This window comes from Quercus robur, chromosome 10 (assembly GCF_932294415.1).
Source record: "Quercus robur chromosome 10, dhQueRobu3.1, whole genome shotgun sequence".
Classification (NCBI taxonomy): Eukaryota; Viridiplantae; Streptophyta; class Magnoliopsida; order Fagales; family Fagaceae; genus Quercus; species Quercus robur.
The window spans coordinates 52,961,774-52,981,093 of NC_065543.1; the positions used below are offsets into that span (position 1 = coordinate 52,961,774).

Genomic DNA, 19,320 nt, shown 5'->3' on the forward strand with positions numbered 1-19,320 from the left:
ACCACCAATGAGTCACACGTTCCTCGTACGATCACTAATGGCACCTGCACAACGAAAAAGAATAACCTAGCGGGGAGTACCGGTGTGGTACCGGCCAAGTACCCTCCGAAGGTCAAATTAGAATTATTCTCACTGCTCTAGAGTGCTAGAGAGGGTAAATTACGCGTACCTTGGTTTGTGAGGGTGCTTGGGTTTTTATAGTAGAGAGGGCTGACCCTCTTTTCCTTGGAGTAGAAGTCTTTTCCTTGTAGAAGTCTCCTTGGGCGTATTTTACGGGATTCTTTCCATATAGGAGTCTTTAGGTTCCATGAAACGTGGGGAGCAAGTTATTTACTTATACGTGCAAAATGGAAACTTCATAGACTGACGCCGTCAGTTTATGTTATCCCGTCAGTCTATGCTTACTCCGTAAGCTTCAGGAAGTTCGGCCCTATGTGGAGTTCTTTTGCCTTACATCACCGTCAGCCTAGAAGGTATGCTGACGGCAAGACCATCTCGTCATCCTTGTTAAGTCTGCATCTTCACCCTTACCAGGTCTGCACCGTCGCCTTTGTAAGGTACGTGCCGTCACCCTTGTCAGGCACGTGCTGTCACCCTTGCCAGTGTTTTTATCCTCATCATTTGCCCCCTACTCCATACCTCCGTCACCCTCTGAATTGACGGGTTATGGAGTTTGTTTTCAAAAGAGGCAGAAACATCGCGTAGATCTGAGCATTTAATGCCCTGGACAGGTGGCTCGTTCCCATTGGCCTCACTCCTGACGAGATGTCGCTTCGTCTTTCGCGCCATTTTTTCCATATATATAAACAGCGTTTTCGGTCATTTTTCACTATTTCAACCCTGCTGAATTTGTGGAGAGACAGACCGTCGCTCACCTTTCGTCAGCTTCACCACCGTCACTTTACCGTTGCTGTCTCTAGAGCCGTCCAGAAGGCTTCCATACCGGTGAGTTTTCATCCTCTCTCCTTACTTCTTTTTCTTTTTGTTTTTTTTTTTTTTGGCTCATAAGTGAGGCCGTCAGCCTAGGTACTTAGTTTGAACCCGTCACTTGTAGGTAGTCAGATGTCGAGTGACGCGTCTTGTGACGAGTCGTCAGTCCGCGAGGGAGCGGGCTACGACGAGGCCTTTGGTTCTGGAAATGAGTCAGAGTTCTCCCTCCCGTCAGAGAGAGAGTCGTCAGCCCAATCTCCTGACAGTGAAGAGAGTTTTGCTGAGGGAGATGGGGATGAGGGAAGAGGGGATGAAAATGATGGGGTTGGAATGGATGTTGACGGGGATGGCATAAATGTTGACGGGGATGATAGTGACGGGGCTGAGAGATCCAGTGAAGGGACCTCGGAGGGTTCCGGAGATAACCGTCCCTTCATTCTTCCTGAGGATTGGGCCGTCAACAAATTTTTGCCCGGGATGAGTGGTAAGGTCTTTAGGGAGTTACGGGTTCGCTATCAGATCCCAGACCACATTCCCATCCGTCTCCCTAGAGAGGGTGAGAGGTGTTACTCCGGGCGGACAGCTGACGTCGGTATGTATGACGCCATGTTTGCTGCGGGCCTGAGGTTACCGTTGACGGCTCTGCACCGTCAGCTAGCTGATTTCCTAGGAATATCCGTCACCCAGATTGCCCCAAACGCCTGGAGGACCTTTATAGGAGCTGAAATCCTATGGGGCAGTCTTAGCAGAGGACACCGTCAGCTTACACTGGGAGAGTTCTTTTATTGCTACAGGCCTCACCATATTGCCTCGTCTAAGGGGACGTATCACTTTAATGCCCGAGAGAAAGGGCTACGGTTAGTGTCAGATATGCCTGACTCAAATAGGAACTGGAAGAGTAGGTATTTCTTTGTTGAGGGGACGGACTAGGTATGCCGTCAGGAGGAGTGGGCGACGATGCCCAGTGGTTACTTTGACAATACCTGGGCCTTTGTCAAGGATTCAGGTCAATCCCGTCACCCATGAGGCTCGTATGTTTTTTGAAGTGACGGTACTAACACTTGTTATTCTTTTCTTTTCAGCTTATACCCGCCCGCATATAACTGACGAGCAGGAGGAGTTCATCCAACGGATTCTAGAAGTCCCCTTGGAAGACCGCAAGTGCAGGAACTTGATCACCCTTGACACCCTCCATTTGTATTGTGGGGGGCCCAGATCCGTCAGAGGAAGCTCGTAGGTTGGAAGGGTTTGCGCACCGACGTGAGTAGAGTTAGTTCCCGTTAGTTTAATTATTTCCGTCACTTTTTCTAATCAGTCTTTGTTTGTGTTGTAGAGATGGAATCCGCGAAGCAAAGGATACGGGCAGCTGCAGCTCGTCAGAAGGAGGAGAGGAAGGCCAAGGAAGCAGGGGGGGAAGCCTCGTCAACCCCCACGGCCGTCGCCAAAGTGGCGAAGAGGAAACCTGACGGGAGTGACGGCCGTCCCTCAAAAAAGCCTGCCGTCACTCCGTCAGTCGAACCATTGAAGGAAAAGTCCCCTCCGACGTCTGGCCATGGTGCGGGAAAGGGGGTGATGACTTCTGCTGGTCCCGTCACTGAGGGTCCGTGCCGTCTCCTAACCCACAAAGAATATGCCGTCGGGGAGGTTGAGTCCCTGATAAAACCAACGGACATGGAGCCCTGTGATCAAGTAGGGACGGAGGATTTAGGGGCGTCGGCCCTCTTTGATCTCTCCAGGGTAAGTTTCTCACATTTTTGGGTTGAACATGCCGTATCTTGTTTTGGCGTACTTTTTATCTGACGGATATGCTCTTTCAGGCCTTGGTTCGTGTCAAAGCCCTCCGTGACCGTTGCGTGGCGAAGGAGGGGGTCGTCAGTCGAGTTCGCAGCCATAACAAGAACTTGCTGAATCAGCAGGCTCAGTATAAGGAAGCCGTCCGTCTTCTTAACCAGGAGCTGCAGGAAGTCAAGGAGAAACTGACGACGGTCAGTGGCGAGAACGTCAAGCTCCAAGGAGAGGTGACGGCTCTGGAGGAGAAGTTACAGACGGCGGGGGCTGACGCGATTGGACACTTCAAAACGTCGCAGTCATTTATCGACTCATGTGGTCAATATTACGGCACTGGGTTCGATGACTGCCTTCGACAGGTCGCGTCGGCCTTCCCGAAGCTGGACTTATCTGGGATTTCAATGGATGATGGAGACGACGTCTCTCTTCAGCCAGAACCCACTCCGGAGCGTGACGGCTCGGTAGTCCTGGCTCAGCCTGCTGCTAATCCTACAGCTTCAGATTCTCCAACCGTTATCGTGGATGTTGAAGATCATCAGGCTGACGGAAATCCTGCTGACGCTCCTCCTGCTTAACCATGGCTATGTAAAATTTTTTGAAAATAGTTGTAATCTTTAGACGGTTTTTTGGAGAACAGTTGTAATTTTTTAAACAGTTGTAGTTTTAAACAGTTGTAATTTTAAACAATTGTAGTTTTAAACAATTGTAATGTTTAAGTGCCCTTGACGTTTATGCATAGTTGCACGTATTTCATTTCCGTCGCTTTTATCTCTGTCTCAGACAAATGTTGGAAATTCCCGTCTGCTTTTAATACATCGGCTTTTTAAACTGTTTGAATATCCCGTCAGCTTTACGACCGTCGGTTTACAAGTGTTGTCTTTTGGCATCTTTGTTGGTCCGTCAGTTTTGAGGACCTTGCCTCTAAGATGGTTATTCCACCTTATCGGACCGTCAGCCCTTAGGCTGTTAGTCTTTTTGGGCCGTCACCTTCTTGGCCTTGGCCCTGATGTCATTTGACATCCTTTTGGGCCGTCAGTTTTGAGGACTTTGTCCCTACGATTGTTACTCCATCTTGTTGGACCGTCAGTCTTTTGGCTTTTAGCCTTTTTGGGCCGTCACCTTCTTGGCTTTGGCCTTGATGTCATTTGACATCGTTTTAGCCTGTCAGCTTTGAGGACTTTGTCCCTACGATGGTTAGACCGTCAGTCTTTTGGCTTTTAGCCTTTTTGGGCCGTCACCTTCTTGGCCTTGGCCTTGATGTCATTTGACATCGTTTTAGCCCGTCAGCTTTTTAGGTGTTGATGTCTTGACATCTTTGTCGATCCGTCGGCTTTTTAGCCTTTTCGGACCACTGTTTTCTTGGCTTTTTTAGCCTTGATGCCTTGACATCTTTCATTAGTCCGTCAACTATTAAGGCTTGGGCCCTGTGATGGTTACTCCATCTTATTGGACCGTCGGCTTTTTCTTTAGTTCGTGTGTTATGGACTTAGTCGTTTTTTTTGGGCTGCAAACTTAGTGGACCGTCGGAAGGAAAATACACTTCAACAATTTCTGAATAAAACTCCTCTTATTGCCATGCATTTAAATAAAAGTAATTAAAACCAAATCCTGCCCCTTGGGCTAAAAAAGTTGTTGCGAAAAAACTAAAATAAACGATAAATCTGAGGAGTTAAACTATAATTTGCTGAAAAAATATAAAAGGAGTTGGTCTTCATGCTGCTGCTCCTATTGGTAGTACTTCCGTAGGTGCTCGGTGTTCCATGGATGTGGTAGTTTCTGTCCCTCCAATGTTTCAAGGTGGTAAGTACCTTTTCTCTGCCACGACGAAACTCGGTAAGGACCTTCCCAATTGGGGCCGAGTTTCCCTTGGGTAGGGTCCCTAGCGGCGCCCATGACTTTTCTAAGAACAAGGTCTCCGACTTGGAAGTCTCTGTGTCGGACCCGAGAGTTGTAGCATTTGGCCATGCGATCCTGGTACCTAGCGAGCCTTTGTTCTGCTGTTGCCCTGATCTCGTCCACTAGGTCGAGCTGTAGTCGCATAGCCTCGTCGTTTCTGCTCTCATCGTGGTTGTGTACCCTGTAGCTTGCGAGTCCAACTTCGGCCGGGATGACTGCTTCGCTTCCGTACGTCAGGCGGAACGGAGTCTCTCCTGTGGGTGTTCTTGCCGTCGTCCTGTATGCCCATAGTACACTTGGCAATTCTTCGGGCCATATACCTTTTGCCCCCTCGAGCCGAGTCTTGATGATCTTTAGCAAGGATCGGTTCGTGACTTCGACCTATCCATTAGCTTGAGGGTGGGCGGGGGAGGAGTAGTGGTTCTTTATTCCCAACTGTGAGCAAAAGTCCCGGAAGTGATCGTTGTCGAACTGTCTCCCGTTATCCGAGACAAAGACTCTAGGAATGCCAAACCTGCATACGATGCATCTCCAGACGAAGCTCCGAACGTTTTTCTCCGTAATCGTGGCTAAAGCTTCAGCTTCCACCCATTTCGTGAAATAGTCGATGCCTACTACCAGGAATTTCAGCTGCCGTATAGCTGTAGGGAATGGTCCCATAATGTCTAATCCCCATTGTGCGAACGGCCATGGGGCTGTCATTGGGGTCAGCTCTTCGGTCGGTTGTCTGATGATATTGCTGAACCGTTGGCATTTGTCGCAGGTCCTGACGTAGGCTTCGGCGTCCTTCTGCATGGTGGGCCAATAATACCCTGCTCGTACAAGCTTGTGTACCAATGATCTGGACCCTGAGTGGTTTCCGCAGATTCCTTCATGTACTTCTCTCATGATGTAGTCTGTTTCTTCCGCACCCAAGCACCTCAGATACGGTCGGGAGAAACCTCTCTTGTATAGGACGTCTTTTATCAGGACGAACCTTGCCGCCTGGACTTTAAGTTTCCTTGCGGCGTCCTTCTCGTCTGGTAAGACCCCGTCTTTTAAGTACGAAACTAACGGTGCTGCCCAGCTGTTGTCGGAACATATTTCCTGCATGTTGCTGAGATCTATTAGCGGGGAAAGCTGTACAAAAGAGAGTACATTACCAGGGATGACCATTTGTTCAGCTGAAGCGGCCTTCGCGAGACGGTCGGCTCTCTGGTTTTCTTCTCTGGGAATCTGGACGACTTTGGCTTCTAGGTCTCCCACCCTTGTCTTTACTTCGCCAAGGTACCTTTTCATCTTTTCGCCCTTGCAACCGTAGTCTCCGTTTATTTGGTTAGTGATGACCTGTGAGTCGCAGTAGATGACTACCCTGGCGGCTCCTGCTGCTTTGGCAAGGTCAAGTCCTGCTATCAGAGCCTCATACTCTGATTCATTGTTGGTGGCAGGGAAGTCGAAACGGACCATACATTCGATGATGTCTCCCTCGGGCGATAGCAGCACGATGCCGGCCCCTGCGGCTTGTCTGTTGGACGATCCGTCCGTATATATGCTCCATTGAGGGGACTCTGCTGCCCCCTCATCTTCCCTATAGGTGAACTCAGCTATAAAGTCGGCGACGATCTGTCCCTTGATGGCGGTCCGCGGGCGATATTGAATGTCAAATTCGCTTAGTTCTATGGCCCAGAGTGCTAATCGTCCCGCCGTCTCAGGGCTGCTCATCGCCCGTCGTAAGGGCTTGTCCGTTAGGACGTTTATAGTATGAGCTTGGAAGTATGGCTTGAGCTTACGGGCTGCCGTAATCAATGTGAAGGCAAGTTTCTCCATGGGCGGGTATCTCTCTTCGGCACCGTGAAGCGCTCGGCTTGCGTAGTACACGGGTTTCTGCACCTTCTCTTCCTCTCTGATCAAGGCCGCGCTAACGGCTGCGGGGGAGACGGCTAGATAGAGGAAAAGTTCCTCTCCTGGCTGCGACGGGCTTAACAGTGGTGGGGAGGAGAGGTAAGCCTTCAATCTTTCGAACGCTTGTTGGCACTCGTCAGTCCACTCGAAGGATTTCTTCAATGTTCGGAAGAAGGGCAAGCACTTGTCCGTCGCCCTTGACACGAACCTATTCAGTGCCACTATCTTTCCATTGAGGCTTTGCACCTCCTTCACATTTCTTGGTGGTGCCATATCCATAATGGCCCGGATCTTGTCCGGGTTTGCCTCGATCCCTCTTTGAGACACCATGAATCCCAAGAATTTTCCTGCCGTCACTCCAAAGGCACATTTCCCCGGATTGAGTTTCATGTTGTAAGAGCGAAGGGTGTCGAATGTTTCTTTGAGATCTCCTAGATGATCTTCCTCCCTTCGGCTTTTGACTAGCATGTCGTCTACGTAGACCTGGACATTCCTCCCAATTTGTTGCGCGAACATTTTGTTCATGAGCCTTTGGTATGTTGCGCCCGCGTTCTTCAGGCCGAAGGGCATGACCTTGTAGCAGAATAGGCCTTGGCTGGTCACGAACGACGTTTTCTCCTGGTCGGCTTCGTGCATCCGGATTTGGTTGTATCCTGAGAAAGCGTCCATGAAGCTCAGCAACTGATGTCGGGCCGTAGAGTCTACTAGGACATCGACCCTGGGAAGGGGGTAGCTGTCCTTGGGGCAGGCCTTGTTAAGGTCGGTGAAGTCCACACACATTCGCCATTTTCCGCTCGCTTTCTTCACCATCACTACATTTGCTAACCAGTCGGGATAGTACACTTCCCTGATGAAGTTTGCATCCCGTAGCTTTCTGACTTCCTCTGCTATGGCTCGGTCCCGCTCCGGGGCAAACACCCTCTTCTTTTGTCTGATGGGTGAAAAGGCGGGCGACACATTCAGCTTATGCACCATGATTGAAGGATCTATTCCTGGCATATCTTCATGACCCCATGCGAATACGTCTTGATTTTGCCTAAGAAATGTTATGAGCTCTTGACGGGTCGTGGTGTTAGCGAGTGTTCCAATTCTGGTCGTTCGGCCAGGATCGGAACTGTCAAGGGGTATTTCTTCTAGCTTCTCAACCGGCTCCGTTACCGTCCGGTGCTCTTCTATACTTAAAGTCTGAACCTGATCCTCCATTTCCACCATGGCTATGTAACATTCGCGCGCGGCCATCTGATTCCCGCGCAACTCCCCTACTCCGTAGTCAGTTGGGAACTTAATCATCAGGTGGTAGGTGGAGGTTACTGCCTTCCATGAGTTGAGCGTGGGTCGCCCGAGGATAGCGTTGTAGGCTGATGAGCAATCAACAACCAAGAATGTCACGTCCCTGGCTATCTGTTGGGGGTAATCACCCACAACTACGGATAAGGTGACTGCGCCCAGTGGGAATACTCGGCTCCCGCCGAAGCCGACAAGCGAGGCATTTGTTGGGATCAGTCACCCCCTATCGATCCTCATCTGCTGGAACGCGGTGTAGTATAAGATATCTGCTGAACTGCCGTTGTCAACGAGCACCCGGTGCATATTGTAATCTCCTACACGCAAGCTGACGACGAGTGCGTCGTCATGTGGATGGTGAAGGCGTCGTGCGTCTTCTTCTGAGAATCCGATCACGGGACCTTCTCTTCTTGCTATCTTCGGCACGGCTCCCGTCAGTTGAACATTCTGTATCAGCCGGAGATAGGTCTTACGGGCCTTCTTGGATGACCCGGCAGCGGTTATCCCTCCTACGATCATCCTTATATCCCCAATTGGGGGTCTTGGTCGCTCATTGTCCCGTCGGGGGTACTGGTCTTGTGCGGGGGGATCCGCCCTCTCCTTGCTAACGAATCTCTGCAGCTTTCCTTGTCTAATAAGGGCTTCAATCTGCTGCTTGAGGTCATAGCAATCTGCTGTGTCGTGGCCGTGGTCGCGGTGGAATCGGCAGTACTTATCTCGTGAACGTTTGTTGGGGTCACTCTTCAGCTTCCCTGGGAACGTCAGCGATTCCTCGTCCTTGATCTGCATAAGGACTTGATCTATCGGGGCTGTTAGCGGAGTGAAGCTTGTGAACCTTCCCCCCAGGGGCTTAGGGCGTCTTTCGTCCCTTCGGTCCGCGGTTCTTGCCTTCTTTCGGCTTTGGTCCTGCCGACCGTCTTCCTGCCGTTCTCTTTTTCTAGGCCTCTCTTCCCGAGCTAAGAGTGCATCTTCAGCGTTCATATACTTTGTGGCACGATAAAGTACTTCTGACATGGTTTTTGGGTCGTTTTTGTATATGGAAAACAAAAACTTGCCCTTCTTCAAACCATTTGTAAATGCCGCGACAAGTATCTTGTCGTCCGCTTCGTCGATTGAGAGCGCCTCTTTATTGAAACGGGAGATGTAGGCTCTTAGAGTTTCGTCTTCTCGCTGCTTCATACTCATCAAGCAAGCCGTAGACTTCTTGTACCGATGGCCTCCAATAAAGTGTGCGGTAAACTGAGCGCTGAGTTCCTTGAAGGTGCTGATGGAGTTTGGGGTCAGTTGACTGAACCAAATTCTTGCCGCGCCCTTTAGCGTTGTAGGGAAGGCCCTACACATGATGGCGTCCGCTACTCCTTGAAGGTGCATTAGGGTTTTGAAGGTCTCCAGGTGGTCCAGTGGGTCCTTGATCCCGTCATAACTGTCTATCTGCGGCATGCGGAACTTGCTCGGCAACGGGTAGGAGTTGACGGTAGTGGTGAACGGTGAGTCCGTTCGGTTGACAAGGTCGTCAAGGTCGCTCGATACTCGTCCCTTGAGAGCATTCATCATAACCTCCATTTGTTCCTTCATGGCTTGCATCTCCGCGAGAACGAGGGGCGGAGTGGTTTCCGCGAGGGAGGGGATGCTCGTGTTCTGTCGTTCAGGTTTGCTCGGGGCGTTGCTGGCCTGGGGTCCTTCCTGGTTTCTCCTATCAGCGCTGGTTCCTTCCTGCTCTGCTCCTTGGTTATTGGGAGCTGCATTCTTCTGTCTCAGTTGCTCTTCTAGGTCGTGATTTTGCTTTGTGAGGCACTCCACGGCGGCGGCGAGCGTTCTCACTTGTCTTTCAAGCGCGGTTGTAGGAGTTTCTTCTTCCTGAATGTCGTTGTTGGTCGCCATTGAGCGAGTGAGTACCATGTAACTCTCTTGTCTTGAAAGCGAGAACGTGCTAAAGCGGTATTCCCACAGACGGCGCCAACTGATGATACCGAAAACAATACCACCAATGAGTCACACGTTCCTCGTACGATCACTAATGGCACCTGCACAACGAAAAAGAATAACCTAGCGGGGAGTACCGGTGTGGTACCGGCCAAGTACCCTCCGAAGGTCAAATTAGAATTATTCTCACTGCTCTAGAGTGCTAGAGAGGGTAAATTACGCGTACCTTGGTTTGTGAGGGTGCTTGGGTTTTTATAGTAGAGAGGACTGACCCTCTTTTCCTTGGAGTAGAAGTCTTTTCCTTGTAGAAGTCTCCTTGGGCGTATTTTACGGGATTCTTTCCATATAGGAGTCTTTAGGTTCCATGAAACGTGGGGAGCAAGTTATTTACTTATACGTGCAAAATGGAAACTTCATAGACTGACGCCGTCAGTTTATGTTATCCCGTCAATCTATGCTTACTCCGTAAGCTTCAGGAAGTTCGGCCCTATGTGGAGTTCTTTTGCCTTACATCACCGTCAGCATAGAAGGTATGCTGACGGCAAGACCATCTCGTCATCCTTGTTAAGTCTACATCTTCACCCTTACCAGGTCTGCACCGTCGCCTTTGTAAGGTACGTGCCGTCACCCTTGTCAGGCACGTGCCGTCACCCTTGCCAGTGTTTTTATCCTCATTAACAATGTTATAGTAAATAAAGGTGTTAAACTACCCTATCAAGAAGTCTTTCACTGCTTAGGTGTTAAACACATAGAGCATACCTCAAGAGATATAGCACCCCGGTCACTCCATGTCATATGGATGCAAGATCTTCCAAGAGCTGCAAACCAAGCATCATCTCTCCTATTTAAAGAAAATTCCATGAAACAATAAGCCATAATAACTCAAGTATACATTAATATAGGTATCACCTGGCTCACCTTTGACAGCTCTGAAATAGACACAATTTAATATAGATATCATGTTTAACCTTATTACAATCAATATGGTAGTTAGTGTTATAGGAAACCAAGGAAAAGCCAGAGGTGGGGGCATCCTCCAAAACAAGTGGGTCTACACGAAAAAGTGTTCATATATATATATATATATATATACATGTTTTATAGAAACATTTCCTATGAAATGCTTCATATATAGCCAAGAGTCTATATAGCACATATCTTATGAAAACATTTTATGAAATGCATGGCCTTATGAAGAGACCAAGTGTTCATGTATGTATGAGTTTTATAAAACAAATTTCCTATGAAATATATTATTGGCGTTTAAGGTGTAGCAAAGTGTATGAAATGAATGGCCTTACAGACTTAGCCAAGTGCCCACACACATCTCTTATGGAAACATTTTATGAAATACATGCCCTTAAAGGCTTAGCCAAGTGTATGAAATGCTTGAGCTGAAAGGCTTGGTCAAATGTATGAGCTTAAAGGGCTTATCCAAGTGTATGAAATGCTTACCCTTTAAACTTTAAAGTGTAAGAAATGCATGACAAAAGGCTTGGACAAATGCATGAGCTTAAAGGGCTTAGCCAAGTGTATGAAATGCATGGCTTTAATGGCTTAATTACATGAATGTTTGCAAATATTTATAAACTATGGATGAAACAAAAATCAAGCCAAATCATAAAATAAATAAGTTTCTACAAATTTTACAGATACCAAACATCAAAATCTTAATAGGAACCAAGTAAAATACTATAAAGTCTATAATAGCATTTTGGCTTTAAGACTTTACTTTCATTTCATTTCAGACCAAAAGAAATCTCTAGATTGGTGATGAAATAAACTCATTGATCCAAACTAAAAAATAAATAAAAACAAATAAATAAAAAATAAACTCATTGAATATGAAATAAATAAAAACAAAAATAAAAAACCTTACCGAATCCAGATCGTCGCGAAAGGTCCGAATCGGCGGTGAAGAATTCGTCGCGAAGGGTCCGAAACGGCTACGAATGGGTTCGAATCGTCGAGAATGGTGAAGAATGGGTTTGAATCGGCGACAGTGGGAGCTAAAATAAAACTTCAAAACCGTTGCGAAGGGGTCCAAATCGGCGACGAATGGGTTCAAATCGTCGAGAATCGGCGATGAATGGGTCGAGAGATGAAGCAACACTTCAAAGCCGTCGAGAATCATCGAGAATCGGCGACGAATGGGTCAGGAGCTGAAGCAACACTTCAAAACCGTCGAGAATCGTCGAGAACCGTTGAGAATGGAGTTCGAATCGTCGAGAATGGGGTTCGAATCGTCGAGAAAGGAGCTTGAATCGTTGAGAATGGAGCTTGAATCGTTGAGAATGGGTTGGCATTCGGCGACGAATGGTTTGGCTTTTGACGAATGGTTCAGCGCTGAAATAAAATGGCTTTTGGCTTTTGGCTTTTGGATGAAATAAAGGAGACGAATGGGTTTCAATAGTCAAGTCTTTAGCGACGAAACTTACTTTTAGTGACGAATTATGAATTTCGTCACTAAAAACATATAAGTGCAAAAATATTTTTATTTTTAGTGATGAATATTTTTCGTCACTAATTCTTCCTTATAGTGACGAAAGGATTTTCGTCACTAAAGAGCCCAGGTTTTGTTAAGGTTTTTAGAGATGAAATTTATATTTCATCGCTAAAGTATACTTTTAGTGACGAATTGTGATGTCGTCACTAAAAACATATAAGTGCAAAACTATTATTATTTTTAGTGACGAATTTTTTTCGTCGCTAATACTTCCTTATAGTGACGAAATGATTTTCGTCACTAATATTATCCACAGCAATACCTACAATGACAAAATATTTCGTCACTAAAAATTTCAACTTTTAGCGACAAAATATAGATTAATTAAACTCGCACCAAAGTTTCCCTCCATTGGTGCCCATTTTACAGATCACAATAGCGACGAAATTTATTTTTCGTCACTAAATGTTATAATTTTTTTCATTATTAGTGACGAAATTCATATTTCGTCACTAAAGCTATATTTTTAGCGACGAAAAATATTTCCTCACTAATTTTCGTCGCTAAAAATACATTTTGTTGTAGTGCCCCTTACAACCTCTTTGTTTTCCAATCAACGATTACTAATTGACGTTTGGTTTTTTTTTTTTTCTTTATCTACTCTTTATTACTTTGTATTGGTTTTTTTCTATACCATCTCTCTCTCTCTCTCTCTCTCTCTCTCTCTCCATTGGCAACTTATCATTTTCCAAAATTTGATGATGATTCTATAACATTAAATATGAATTATTAGTTTTTTTTTTTAATTTAGTGTTTCTAACTTGATTTTTTTTTTCCTTCCTTTGATGCATTGGGTGTGAGAATAAGTGTTTCCCTAGCATTACTCCACTTAATGTGGACAATTTTATTTATTTAATTTAGGCAAAATATTATTTTTAATTTTTTTTTTAAATGAGTGGAAATATAAATAATTTAATGATATATATGGGGGATGTGGCTGAATTTAAATGTTAAATAAAATTATATGAGAAAAAAATAAATAAAAATACATAAAAATAAACACTAACTTATCCAAATAATTCTATGTAATATAATAATAGTACATTCTTATATACTATTTTTAATTATTTATAATGCAATATGATAATATTTAACAATCAAAGTCATAAAAACTTAAAACACAAAACTAAATCCCATCAACCAAAATAGAGTTCTAAAGAATACAAAACTTTATCAAGCTAAAATAGAGATGCAAGAAAAATAAAAATAAAAATCCACTAAAAAATTGAGGGAGAAAGAGTGGAAAATAACCACTTTTTTGTGAGAGAAAATTATGTAAAGAATGGAAGAGTGAATGACAAATTTATACTAAGAGGATGATAATAAAAAGAAAAAAAAAATAAAGGAAGATAAAAAGAAAGAGGAAGAGTGATATCAAGGTAGAATGTTTGGAGAGATGAAAAGGTAAAGAGAATGAGAAAGGTTGGAGAAAGTGTAAATGTTAAAAAAAAAAATTAGTACAATTTGATGAGCACAATTTTCTTTTATTTGAATTTAAGTAAAATATTACAGTTTTTATTTTTTAAAACAAAAAGAGAGAGAAAATATAAATAATTTAATGATAAAGAGGATGTGGTTGAATTTCAATATTGAGTAAAATAGAAGAGAAGAAACAAATAAGAAAAATTAAAAGATATAACAATAAACACTAAAATATCCAAATTATGCTATGTAATGGAATACTATTTTTATTTTTATCTACTATCTTTAATTTTTTTTATTATGTAATCAGATAAAATTTAACGATCAAAGAGAATAATAATAATAACATAAAACACAAAACTAAATCGTATCAACCTAAATTAGAATTCTTAAAAACACAAAAATTTATCAAACTAAAGCGGAGATGCAATAAAAAATAAAAATCCACCAAAACATTGAGAGAGAGAGAGAGAGAGAGAGAGAGAGAAAAAAAAAAAAAAAACTTTTTTGTGAGAGAAAACTATACAAAAAATGAAAAAAAGTGACAAATTTATAGTAGGAGGGAAGTGATAAGAAGAGACAAATAAAGGAAGATGAAGGGAAAGATGAATAGCAATATTAAAGTAGAGGGTAGTGGGGAGATGAAAATGTGAGGGAAGAAAAAAAGTTGAAGAAAGTGTAAATATTTAAAAAAATAAGTGAATGTAAAAAAAATTATAGGAAAATTGGAAATAAAAAAGAAATATATATAGATGTTAAAACCAACAAAGATGAATATGTAAAGTCAATAATCTATTTATATTTTTTTTTGTAAAAAAAAAAAGAATAAATAATAATTATTTGGCAAATGACGTGGCGATGAGATGACGTAACAGAAGTTTAGCAGCAATAAATGTCACGTTTCAGCTTTTAATAATATATAGATATAGATATAGATTCCTCTATACTCAATTTCATTAGAGGAAAATGTAGTAAATTCTCAAACAAAAGCTATATAAAGAATGGCATATATAGTTGACAAAGAAGATATATCATATATGTTTAAGCTTTTGTAGACCTTTTCAAAAGGAACTTTCCCGGAAAGTACGTTACCACGAACTTCAATGAAGAGACTTGTTCAAAGACTGGTTGATATGAGTCATATAAAGAGAATAAATAGACCATATGGTTAATTATTTTATTTTCCAAAGAGCCATAGCTAATATTTATGGTTATAATAATATATGATTGAGCAGTTAGGTTCAACTGAAATTTTAGGTCCATGCCTATGAATTCTGCTGCTTTAACTGTTCCTAGTCTGGAAGCTTAAGTGCTTACCAATTTTCATACACTGTTTTTTAATTATTTTATAAGGTATTTATTATATATACAGTTTTAATGTCAATGTCCATTGTTGATATAACTTGTTTGTAACCTTATCTTTATGTAAGCTCCTGACTCAGGCATCTCTACATAGAAATATACTCTCCTGTCTCTCTCTAAACATTGTTTGTACCGAATCAAATGCAATAGCTTAAAATTTGTTTTGGTTTCTTCTGTAGTGAGAAACAAAACTAAAGTCATGCCTAACTGACCCAATTTAACATATTATATGGGTGAGCACAAAGAAATCTCAAGCAGATGGCAGTGCCAAGTGGAAAATTTGGGTAGTCTTGGAAAATCTTTGATATTCTTTGCTATTATATAGACTGCAGCAAGTGACATAATGTGTAATGTGAAATAGTAAGAGTCATTATCTTGATAAATGAGGTTGTTACATATTCTTTGCATCAATCCTCAGTTTATATAGCTAAACCTTGACAGCAAAGATATTACAAAACAATAGGTACAATAACCTGTCCATAATGGAGTGTGCCTTAGCTAGTGGTTTCAAATGTCAAAAAACCTTCTCCCCTCTCCCCGTGTGTGTTAAAAATACTTAGTATTCTAAAAAAAAAAAAAAAGTCAAAATACAACAACTTCAATAACTTCAGCCCTCTATCATGTAAAATGAATAACTTCTTCGTACATTTCATGCTCACTTCTAGTCTTCTAGCAGATTTTCTAAATAATGCCTCCTCTAAGTTGTTAAATTTCTAGACCATGTCTTCACAAAAATTGCAATCACCGTGCCCCTGAAAGATTTATGATAGGCTGACCCCAAGTGTAAACTAGACAAAGATTTCATCTTCCCTCCAATTTTCCATAGAAAACAATTGGCAACAAATAGGTCCATTTCCTGCCACCAAATGCCCTCGAAAAAGTCATTTTCCATCCAATGTTTTTAAACTAACAGGGTGACAATTCATATCCAATTAAATATATAATTTGGGTTTTTTTATCTTTTCATAGTTTCATTTAAAAAATTAAACTTCCCTTTAGTTGACGGGCATTCCAGCCATAAAAAAAAAGGTTTAATCTAATTCCTAAACTCAACTAATGGTCGAGTAACACATATTAATCTTGAATGCATAATCTATATTCTAAACCATGGTTATGGTGAAAAATGGTATTACTGATTCAAGGTATCCTGTTTTTCAAAACATTGCTATTGTCATTTTGCACGTACCTCAGTTTATAGAATATGTTAATGCCACCCAATCAAATCCACATCTGCAACAACAAATTGTTATAGTTTATTGTTTAGCAAAAAAAATTTGTTATAGTTTATTTGGCTTAGTCTTCTCTTCACACCTGCCTTTGTTTCTTCTTCCATGTACTTCTCTCAATCTTTCTAGTTGTTTCTTTGGTTTATCTAGCACACCAATCCATATCATTAACAATTGATTTTAATGAGTTTGGCTTGTTCTTCTATATTCCCTCTACATCTCTCTTATGTTATCTTTGCAATGAATTCTATTATCTCCTAAATATTTTCCAGCCTAATCCCATTTCTGCAACAAGGTAGTTTTTGTTTTGGCAAGGGAGTTTATAAACACAACTCCTATTTTCCTCCTTAGATCTTCCTAAGACTTGTATATTTGGTCCATGAACAAATCTTTAGTTTCTTATTCGTGGAGAGAATAATTACTATGGGAAGGAACACTGAAGAACAGATTGTTCCACATGCAGGATCAAAGGTGAGTGCTTTTAATTCAAAACCATATTTTTTTGTTTGTAAATTTAATTGTCTTACACAGTTCTCATAGCATAAAAGATTCAAAGATTCTCATAAAAGAATTGGAAACAAATCAGGCTATGAAGGAAAGTAATCGTAACAAGTCCCTCTATGCTTCTATACACAAACCACCTATAGATAATGGCAGATCAATCAGTATGGTTGTTAAGGTAAAATTCATATTCTTTTCTCCTGTTACAAAAGATTTAAAAGTACCTAATATGCTATATCAACAGTCCGCGGTCTTGACCTTAGATGGTCAGGCCCAATCACACCAACAGAAATGCAATATGTTGAACAGTATGTCCTAGCAAAATATCCACAATATGCTGGGTTAGTTGGAGGAGAAAAGATAGACCTCTCCAGTCTTTGCATCAATGAGGAGCCCGTAGAGCCCGCGCTTGATGATAGGCGAAAGTCCCCAAGGGGTAGTATCAGAGACCCTTCCACACCCTCCTTTGGAACCAATCATCCTGACTTGGATAGGACCCAGTTGGAGCATTCAAGCTTGATTGACATTCTCACCAAGAAATCTACCTTTCCTGGAAGTTTTATCTCAATCCCTGAAACCCAAGCTGGAAACAAGGTTTTAAAGCACTGTGGATTGACTGATGATGAGTACCTTGTTCTCTTCACTCCAAGCTACCAGGATGCCATGAAATTAGTTGGGGAAAGCTACCCTTTCTTCAAGGGAAACTTCTACCAGACCATTATTCGTGAAGAAGAAGACTGCATAAGAGAGTATGCTACTTTCAAGGAATCCAAATTGATAGTAGCACCAGAGGATTGGCTGGATTTGAGGATCAAGGGATCAATGCTTAGCCAATACTTTAGGAGGAAGTGTAAGCACAGCCCAAAGGGGTTATTCTCTTATCCGGTCAAAGTAAAGGGGACTCGTTATTCAATGCATTGGGTTTCAGAAGCTCATAGGAACTTCTGGCATGTTCTGCTTGATGCAACTGCACTGGTTGTTGGGGAGGATGTGTTGAATCTTGCACTTCATCAGCCAGACTTTGTGTTGTGTAGTGTTGATAATACACATGCAAGTCCTTCAAGGATCACTTGCCTCTTGGTCAGGAAGAAAACCTTTGACAGTACAACAGCTCCATCTCAGTCCAATGAGTGAGGAAAAAAAAGTACTTCACTACTATCAGGGCGACAGATCCGACCAATGAATTAATGGTTTTTGATTGGCAATGTGTTGTAGAATATGTTCAAATGATCTAGCAATAAGAATACATTTTAGCTACTTGGACATTAAAATTTCCTCGGGTACAATCTGTAGATAAATAACATTAATATAAGAGTGTATTACATATAGATAATGATTAAGGATCATTACTGATGTTGATCACTCAAAAAGTTAATCCTGGACTCCCAATCCCAATGGGTGCTTTCCTTTAGATAGGATATTATTTTCAGATAACAAGTTCAGACAGTTTCTAGCAATTGAGGTATTATGATTATACATCTTCTACTTAGGAAAACTTTCATATGAGCTTGAACAAATGCATGATTTTTGTCATAGAAAGTCCCACTACAAGAAAAAAAAAATCCATTTATACTCTTGAAGTCCCTAGTATTACTTATGAACCACACAGTTAATTGCGATTCTCTTTATGCTAGATTTATGATCTGATAATGAGGCTGGGATAGGAAATGCTAGATTTGTTTTATGTGACAGAAAGATAATATGAACCCTCTACATGAAAAACAATATCAATTGTACTCTTTTTTTTTTAATAGAAAGAAGAGAAGCATACAAACTATTCCTATGGTACACAGGATGTGTAGTAAAGGAAACAGAACATTAAGCAAAAAGAACACAAATCTAAAAATTCCGAAAATGAGGAGATAAAAAGACCACTCATTGCAGTCATCCAATCAAGCAGAGTAAGCAAGAAAAAACTGTTTCAGTTCAATGATGGAATGTTCCTCCCCCTTGACAGTTCTAAGATTCCATTCTTGCCAAATAGTACACATGATGCATCGTGGAATTTCTCCCCAAATTATATGCATAAGAGCAGTGAAGGAGCGAGTGATCCGCCGATTCCCAACTGTTTTTGCACATCCTCCTTAAATTATCCAAAGTGAGAATCTTTCCCCAAGCGGCTGTCCAAGTAAAAAAAGCCACTCTAGAAGGAACTTTCACCCTCCAAATACTTTTCCAAGTGAAGGCATGACTTCTTCCGGTCGTTGCGCCCTATAATAGGTCCCTAATACTACTTATCGACAACATAGTTAATTGGAGCTTGTCTGTGGACTACATTTAAGGTCTAGTTTTGTAAATGGGGGAGAAATTTAGTTTACTCCTGCCATGTAACCTGACAGATAGAGTCAAACCTACTACTAGGAACCATTTTACTCTCAAAAGTCCCTAATACTAATTATTTTAGGAGTGGATTCATATTAATTCCTATAGTTTAAAGTTTTCAAAATAACCCTGAAGTTTAACATTGTTACAAATTAAGCCATATAGTTCTATTAGTTTCAACCAAACTCAACTTTTAAACTGTATCAATTTAAACCCTAAATCAAACTTGAAAAATCAATATGCAAATCAAATCCAAAAAAGTTAAAGAGTTTAAATTGA

General features: G+C 42.1%; 2 protein-coding genes across 2 annotated transcripts; both read left to right on the plus strand.

The window, feature by feature from the left end:
• Positions 1–1,886: 1,886 nt before the first annotated feature.
• On the plus strand, positions 1,887–3,360 carry LOC126703164 (uncharacterized). The gene is made up of 2 exons (XM_050402096.1): positions 1,887–2,667; positions 2,748–3,360. Exons 1-2 carry the CDS (start codon positions 2,266–2,268, stop codon positions 3,291–3,293), a joined length of 948 nt encoding a protein of 315 aa, XP_050258053.1. The 5' UTR covers positions 1,887–2,265; the 3' UTR covers positions 3,294–3,360.
• A 12,215-nt stretch (positions 3,361–15,575) lies between these two features.
• LOC126702497 (uncharacterized) lies at positions 15,576–18,097 on the plus strand. Its single transcript, XM_050401200.1, has 3 exons — positions 15,576–16,689; positions 16,805–16,897; positions 16,964–18,097. Exon 3 carries the CDS (start codon positions 17,011–17,013, stop codon positions 17,851–17,853), a length of 843 nt encoding a protein of 280 aa, XP_050257157.1. The 5' UTR covers positions 15,576–16,689; positions 16,805–16,897; positions 16,964–17,010; the 3' UTR covers positions 17,854–18,097.
• The last annotated feature ends 1,223 nt before the right edge of the window (positions 18,098–19,320 follow it).